At 44.3% G+C, this 8,693-nt stretch overlaps 1 protein-coding gene across 6 annotated transcripts in view; it reads right to left on the reverse strand.

Moving 5' to 3' along the window:
* The window catches only part of CCDC149 (coiled-coil domain containing 149), a 52,083-nt gene extending 43,985 nt beyond the window's left edge, over nt 1–8,098 (reverse strand). For 3 of the 6 annotated variants that reach the window (XM_056348921.1, XM_056348913.1, XM_056348903.1), the window contains exon 1: nt 7,831–8,097. In XM_056348921.1, coding sequence (XP_056204896.1) covers nt 7,831–7,902 — 72 coding nt within the window. In that variant the 5' untranslated portion in view covers nt 7,903–8,097. Of the gene's footprint in view, nt 1–7,830 lie in introns of all 6 variants that reach the window. The other 3 variants (XM_056348884.1, XM_056348875.1, XM_056348894.1) reach the window with 2 other exon arrangements.
* Between the last annotated feature and the right edge of the window lie 595 nt (nt 8,099–8,693).

An 8,693-nucleotide genomic window follows, 5' to 3' on the forward strand; every position in this document is an offset into this window, starting at 1 on the left:
AGGACCATGTTACAGCAGAAGTGATAGCGTGAGCAGCAACCAAAATTTACCTTGAGTCTGAAACAATTACAGTGTGGTACCCACACAAGTAAAAAAACTAATTCAGCTGTGATACCATACACACGTGCTTGTTGAGTCAGAAGAATGCGAAATAATGCAGGAATATTGCAAACACCTGAATGGAGAGGGGAGGCAGAGGTGCGCCTTCCCCTCCAGCCACTGCCTCTCATGCACAAACCAAAGCAGAACTTGCAAATCTTACCTGTTCTGCATTAGTCTGATCTGCTTCATTGCCCTTCCCCACTGAGAGGAAAAAGAGTAACCTGTACGTCATCCTTTCCTGCAGTGGCTGAATGTTACCTATCAGAAGTTTTGGGCAGTTTTTTCACTTAACGTGATGTTCCGTCAGCAGATTCTTCCTACCCATCACTTGACACTGCTCATGCTAAAGCATATATTTCTATTTCTGATACTCTCACATAAGGCGTAGCGCTAACCACTTTCTAAGTGTGCTCTGCAAGAGACCAAATATCACAGCAGTCATGAAAACAATTTATAGTTTCATTATATACACTGACAAGAATACTTTGTCATTATAGGCTCTTGCACAAAGCATGAGCATCAGCACTTCCATACTGTTTGAGTCAGTGCTGTTCTTTGGGACAAAAATCATTACTCATATGTACTACTTGCTTAGAATTGACTTTGTTAACCTCAATTTCAAGTCGATAAGAAAGGGAAAAGCGACTTTGGTATATTAGTACAACCAACATTTTCCAAAAATGGTAAACACTTGGTTGCAAAAAAGTGGGAAGGGAATGAGAAAAGCAATTCCGAGAAGGATTTGAACTCTCAAAAAGGACACTTCCACCTTGGATTAAGTTTATTTCTGGCAATATTGAAGTTGAAATCCTGCCATAAATTTTCTGGATTATGATGCCTTGGCATCAACAAAAGCAACTGTACCTATGTACTTATGTCCTTACTGATACCTTACACAAATGTCAAGTCCCCTGATAAAGCACTGAAAAGTATCAGAAGCTAAACTTTAAACTTGTCAGCATGTGATTACAGTGACATGGTAAACTGCTTCAAACTTGATAAAATAATTCCTTTCCTCAGAGTGAAATATTTGCCTCTGACAATCTCTCTTCTTTTTTTCCAGTTTTATCTCATGTCTTAGTCAATTCTAAAATATGCCTTCACTAAATTGCTTTTAAATACTAACAATCTAATACAGTAATTGCAAATAAAAATGAGTAAAAGCAAACCTCATCATCACACCAAAAAAACCCAGCAGCCCAAACCCCTGAACCAAGTAGCCTGTCCTGTTCCTTTAACCACCAGAAAGAATGAAGCTGACCCATCCAGCCAACACCTACGTGGAGCAGAAGAACAGCCTATACAATGTACACAATGTGAGAGAAGCAAAGCTAAACATCTCGCCTTAGTCACCCACACCACCAGCAGGTGCCTCTGAGCCTGGCCCGAGTGGTGGTATATGAAGCAGTGAACGACAGAGTCAGAAGCTTGTGGATAAAACTATAAAAAAAATACTACTTATAAGGCAGAAATGCAGACCTAGTGCTAAACAAATCTTGGTTTTGCCGTGTGTCACAGCCCTCCACAAAGGACACACTCAAAGCATAAAGGAAGACTTCATCTTTCACAGCAGCACTGGCAGGGGCAAGGGAATTCTCTATTATCTGTTAGGTTGAGAATAATGAACCATAAACAGATTGTGGGGAGAGTTGCGTTCAGGGTCTAAATGAATAGTGACGTCCTCCTTGTTTAAACTATATTTTAATATGATTAATTGTATGCTGATGATGTGTCATACAGAAGAAAGGGGTTGGCATCTCTCATCAATGTACTGTTTGGATTTTGCTATAAAAATGACCACCTAGAAGACTTTTTTTTAAAGGTATTTTTAACTTTTGTATATAGTGACTTTCCCAAATAAATGCAATAAAAATAGTAAAAATGTATAGTCACTTGTTTCCATGGCCTTATGGTACAAGACACAATAAAGCCACAGCATTTCTGTGGAATTTGATTATTCAACAGAGGTATCTTTCAAATTCTAATTACCAGTTTTGAAGAAAAAACAGATTTTACAAAGACAGACCTCAGAGAGTTTATTCAATATATATGTTTCTGAATATTAAAAAAATAATAATTATTAGTAATTGTCATAAACTGACCTAACAACTATACAACAGAAATTAATTCTACTCAGGGAAACAACTGAGTCACACCAACAATTTCCCATATGTGGACAAGCAAGTGCAGCAAAATTGGTATGCTGTCAAAAGGAACACAGGAGTTCAACAGCCTTTTTGGAGCAACACAGACAATAAGAAAAAAATTCTCATCTATTCTGAGAAAAAGTATTCAATAGATGCTTCTGGCATTCATATAGAGATTTCTTCCTCTGCAATTGAAGGAAAGCCTATGTCTCATGTACTCTCTATCAGTGAGACAAACAAATGAATTCTGTTATGCGCTAGTCACTAGAAAATATTCTTACTGTCTTTTGTTTCTTTTTAATTGATGTTCCAAAATAATCTTTGAGTTTAAAAAACAAAGTTAACCAAGAACCAGCTGCTATACTTTCAATCTAAAAGCTACAACATACAACTTCTCCTATCTGTCTAGTGACTTTTATCTACCCATTTGCTGTTATCTGCAATAAAGCAAATTATAATTGCTACAAGGAAGATCATAATAATTAAAGGAATATATATGACTTCTTACATTACTGCCTGAACTGCTTTACAGCCAGATGACTACTTTAGTGAAATTGAGTAAAAAGAGACTGACATTACAGGAGAATGTAACTGCTCCAAGGTGACCCTCCAGATCAAACACTTGCTATTTGTCCATTGCTATTTTTAGCAACAAATCTGGATAGATCTTATTAAAGACACCGTAGACATGGTCTAATAATCTGATGAAGCTGGGACACTGTCAAGGTTTTAGACTTGCTTTTTCTAAACCAACAAACACACCAAATTCTTATCACAAAATAATTTATTTTAGATTTGTACAAATTACTGGCCTATACTTGGGTATTTAAGGGCAATTAGTGCAAAGAAGGAAAATATCTAATTTTCTGAGGGTAGAAGTCTACCTCCAAACTGTGCTTTGGAATCACTGTGGAACACATTCTATGTTCTCTCAACAATCCAGCACCTAGTGTCCTCCCAAACGCTGATGGGCCTAGAAACCTATTGCCCACCATGCTCTCAGAGAAACCATGAACTCTACTTTCCATCTTCTGGACAGGGGATCCAACTGCTATTTAACTGCCTGCAGTTTTATCAGATTTCTCCTCACTGTCCTTTTGGAGGCGATTTTGTTGTAGAAATTACAAACTGAAGCGCCCCAAAATGCATTGCAAAGTCACTATGCAGGGTGTTTGTTGACTGTGTTTCAGTAATGTTGCTCCCCTTGACTTCAGATTAAACGGCTCAACTTGTCTGAAAGAGTCAAGCACTCAAATCCAGAGAAATATACAATTACTGGCCATTTGCCTGCCACCTCATCGCATGTCCTGATCTCTGATAAATCTTGAGACAACGCAGTGTCCTTTGTTTTATTCCACAACATCAGCTCTGCTTTGCCTGCTGCCCAGAGCTTGCTTCACTACGTCCTGACTGCTGAAACACAAAGGATGCTCATATCATTCACTGATGAGGTAAGCGACATAAGCAACGCCCCAGACCACCATGTCTTATCTTGATGACAACACTACACCACATCATCTTCACTGGTCATTTAGGAATTACCATAATTTGATTTGATTCGTCAACACTATTTTGTGATGTGGTGCCCTTAAAAGTTTTGTATGTGGTGCATCTGATTACATTATTAATTTTTCTGTGTTTGTTCCTCAACATCCCTGTGCGTATCTTAGTCCAACCTGGAACATGCAAACAGGACAAACAAAAACTTGTTTTGTTGCCTGAAAGCCCAGCATGCAGGTCTCCATGCCACCTCTCCCACAGAACTCCCCCAAGAACTTTGCAGAGCAGTAAGTCACAGTGCCAGCTCTTTTAGCATTTCCACTTCCTTTTCCAAATGACAAAGCCATGACTATGCCAACTCAATCACCCAGGGACCTCAGAGCATCTACTCCACTTTGTTCTTCCCTACAGCCACTGGCATTTGCCTGTGTTTAAAAAAGCTCTGGAATTAGTGGCTCCAAAGCCTGTCAGGTCCCCTCATATATGTTTGGTGAATTGCATTTCATGCTGTGTTTGAAAAGATAACATGACAGAAGGTTAGAGAGATATGATAAACATGAACATTTCACTAATTTTCCTTCCTCTTCTCTCTTGCCCACATAAAAAACCTGTGCAATCAATGGGAAAGGTATGCTCTGCCAATTACAAGCAGGTTAGGTTTCTCATTCTTATTCGGAATTCATGTGTGGAACATTTAGCTATTTCAACTACAACTACTACTCAATAGCTGCACTTTTGATAAATAATTCCCCAAAACTCTTTCCCCAAGTTTTAAGTTGGCAATTACTAGGCAAGGGAGCTCAAAAGCACAAGCATATCTCTTCTCTCTGTGGTGCCAAAGACCATACACAGTTAATAATCAAGAAATAGCCTCTTGAGAATGACAAATTAAATGGAGACTAAATTTCTTCAAACTAATTTTAGGAAGCACAGTCACATATGAGTAGCTGTAAATAGCATACAGTAAATGCTCTAATGCGTGGGAGGTGACAAGGAAAAAAAGAGAAGCATTTTGACATTGGACTTAATTCTAGAAGTTGGCAAATCTGAGGGAGAAGCTAGCAGAAAGAATGGAGGACAACCACTCTAGTCTTATGGGTTTCCTAGGAAACCTTTCTCACTTCCAGTGGAAAACACCGCCAAAAGTACACGTTCTCTAAGCAGTATTAAATTCGGACTAGTGCCAACTCTCAATGAAGTGAATGGAAGCACACTCCCAGACTTCAGCAGAAAAGAGACCAAACTTGTAGAAGTGAGGTCTCTAAAGCAAGGACAGATGTGGTCTTGCTGATTATGTAAAAGTGTTTTTTCACTACCACACATGATCTCCCAGTACTGTTCAACTCATGTCACCACCCCAAAATCATGATACCACCTACTCCTTTCTCTGTCACTGATTCTGTCATCATCCTTAGAGAACACAATTCCAAGACAGATTACATGGGATTCAGGCAAAAACTGAAATCACACCCTTATCCACAGCAGAACATACAGAGTTGGAAGCTCTACAACCTTTCAAAAAGTAGCCCCCAACTACCCTGGAAGCTCTACAACCTTTCTAACAAAGTTCTTAAATCATGTTTTTCATTCATATTCGTGGGATTTAGCTATGTTTTATCCCCCTTACAGACAGGAAAACTGAATCACTAAGGAGCTGACTCACATGAGCTTGTGTAAATCAACAGCTTAGCATATCTGTAAACATGGCTGTCAAGCTGAGATGTAAGTATGGACATTCAAAAACACTTAAAAGCAGACAAACAAAACTCTACCACCAAGATTCTGGTGACCAAAATTACTTTCAAGAATTCTATTCTCTTCAGTGAAGAGTACAGTATGGTCACCTTTCTGTATGTATGTATAAGGACCTACCACCTTTCTTAACACCTGAAATGCCAGACTTTTAAAAATCATAGAATGGTTTGGGGTGGATGGGGCCTTAAATTTCATCTAGTTCCAGCTCGCCCTGCCATGGGCAGAGACACCATCCACTACTAGACCATGCTGCATTTCAATTACTCCTAGCTTTCAAACTTGGGAGGACCAACCTTGTGAAAATTAAAAATTAAAAAGAATGTGACCTTTTTTTTTCAGACAGATCTGAACCCACCAGCTTCTGGTCTTTTATAGCAAGATTTTTAACCTCATTCTACATTTTAACTGTGCAGCATCAGCAACGCAACAGTGTTTGTTTAGAGCTACCATATCTTTTCTTGCCTTTGTCATCTTACATTTTTGAAAGCACTTCAAAACATTTACAAAATGCACAGGGAACAAAACTTACATTACCTAGCAGACACTAAAGCTAAGATGCTTGGAGAAGCTCTGTACCACCAAGGAATACAGTCAACTGGAAAAACTGATTACAGGTTGCTTTAGAAGTTACAGCCACTTTCTCACAGACCCATTAGAAAGTTGGAGTTAATGGGTAAAATGCACAAAGTTAATCACAACAGCCAGAGGAAAGCAAAAGAGAGAAGAATATACCCTGACAGCACGTGCTACAGACCTCATGCAGAAAAACCAGCTGTAAGCCTGCTGTGGGAACAGAGAAAAAAGACGGAAAAGAGGAAATCACCAGGCCTCTAACTGTTCCTAAAAAAGAAAATGAGATGTATGCTTAAATATTTGCAAGAATGTAGCTTCGCACAGCGATTAACCTTCGCTACAATCCAGAAGCCCCTACCAGAGGTAAGTCTTCAATTTCAGGATTGAGTTTTTAGGTTAAATCGTATCAAAACTAAAAAGGTTCCAAAGTAAATCTAAATGACTCTTAAAAGCCAAGAATATGGACTTTTCCTTTGAACACACCTCATGAATTGTCTCTATCTCTTACGCTTCCCTGCCATGTGACACCATGTCAGATGCAACACTGCATCATCAGGACACTACTAAAAAGTACACTTTTCACTTCCTTCTGGATTATTTAGTGTGTTGCATAGGTAGACACCAATACCGAATGTACTGTGCTAGCACAGACCTGGGCCCACACAAACTCCCACTGAAATCACTAGGACAAATGACAGATTCAGGACCCTGAACTCATGTATCTTTTTGACAGGTCAGGGCCTCAGGCCACGCTCATGTAACAGGCAAAGCCCTTAAGTCGGAGGAATTCACCTGCATGCACTGTTCTCTCGGGCAGCAGACTCAGTCAGGTTGATCTAGGGCCAGGCCATTTGCACGGACGTTTTATTTGCTAACTATAAACATAAAAACACTGTTTTTACAGTCACGCAAAATTAATGCAATGCAAAAATCAGCATGCCAACCTACTTCAACCTTCACGGGTTTGCCTATGAAACAGGGTAGCCTTTGACGAGATTCCCTTAAATTATAGTGACCTCAGGTTGTTTTGAATTTAGTAACTCATGCTACATGAAAATGCATCCCTGTAAACTTTGTGAATGTTTTAATGTGGACTTAGTAGATAACAAAATTTTCTATTCTGGTATTCTGAAAACACTCCACCTGTTGAGGCTCACGGCCGCTGTGCTGATACAGATTTTTCTCCTGTTTTACAACTGGCACCACGAGTCTCAAACCCCTTCCACGTGCGAGTCAGGTAAGAAAACCAAGTGCACGCCGCCCGAGTGGCCCCGCCGCCCCCCGAGCGGGCCGCGGCCCCGGGATCGCCGCAGGTGCATCCCCGGCGGTTTGGCGCCCACAGCGGGCTCGGCGCCTCAAAACCCGCCTCCTGGCAGCCCCGCGGCGGCCAGCACGGCCGAGCGGCTCGCAGGCGCCTGTCCCCCAGTACGGAGCAGCCGCGCAGGGGTTGTGCCGGGCCGCAGACGTGGCCGTGCCGCTAGCCTCGCCGGGCTACAGTGCGGTGCCCTCCCCGCCCCCGCCGGCTCCGCCTCCAGCCGCCCGGCCGTGGGAGCGGGGCCCCTCTCGACCCCGCGCCGAGGTCCCCCCCCGACGGCTGCGCCCCCCGCCCCGGCAGAGCCTCCCCGAGGCGCGGGGCTGCGGGCGGGGGCCGCCGCCTCAGCAGCTGTGCCAGGCGGGCCGGTGCGCGGCGTCCAGGCCGCGCCGCGGAAGCATGGCGCCCCGGCCCGCGGCTGCCCGCGCCCCGCCGCCTCACCTCGCTCACCAGCCCCTGCCAGTCGCTCTCGCTGCGGTGGGAGCTCATGGCTCCGGCGGGCCGCGGCGGCATGCGGCGGCGAGCGGCTCCACCAGCCCCGGCCTTCCGCCGAGGAGCCTGCGGGGAGAGGCGGGGCCTACGGCCGCCTCTTGCCGGCCGGCCGGGGCCGCCCAGCGGCCTGCGGGGCACGGGCCTGCCGGAGCCGGGCCTGCAGCGGCGCCTCACCGCCCGCGGCCCAGCGCGGCCCGTCCGCGGCGCGCTGCCGGCACCAGGCCGCTTCCGCACGGCGAGTTACCCCACAGCGCCGGGCAGGGCCGTCGTGCCCGGGCAGGCGGGCCGGGCCGCAAGGGAGAGCGCGGGTCACACCGGCGGCAGCGTGGCGGGCCCCAGGCTGCCCGCAGCACCCGCCAAGGGTGCGCAGCGCTGTCTGAGGCGCGTTGCCCAGAGAAACGACCTCCTCCCCTTAGGTCTTCTCGTAGAGAACAGCAGGGCTTTGCTGTGATCCCAGGCACTGAACAGCCAGACATACCTGCAGGCCAGGTGATGAGGGGACGGGGATCAGGGGTTCTGTACTGCAGTAGAGACCTTAATATTACATATAGGTAACAAAACCCTTGCAAATTATGTATAAGCATTGTATGTGTAAAGCAAGACGCAGCAGGAGAACAAAGAGGTAGAAAACCATTTTCTCAAAACACTGTGCTGGGACACTGTCCACTTTGGGCACAGATCTCTGTTACTCGGTTCATGGAGGTGTAAATAATGCAACAATCCAGGGGTCGATCCGGTTTATTTTCCTCCCCGTTAGTGCAGACGCTCCTCTGTCAGCTCTGAAACACAAGCACGCTACCCAGACCATACTC

This window comes from Falco biarmicus, chromosome 1 (assembly GCF_023638135.1).
Source record: "Falco biarmicus isolate bFalBia1 chromosome 1, bFalBia1.pri, whole genome shotgun sequence".
Lineage (NCBI taxonomy): Eukaryota > Metazoa > Chordata > Aves > Falconiformes > Falconidae > Falco > Falco biarmicus.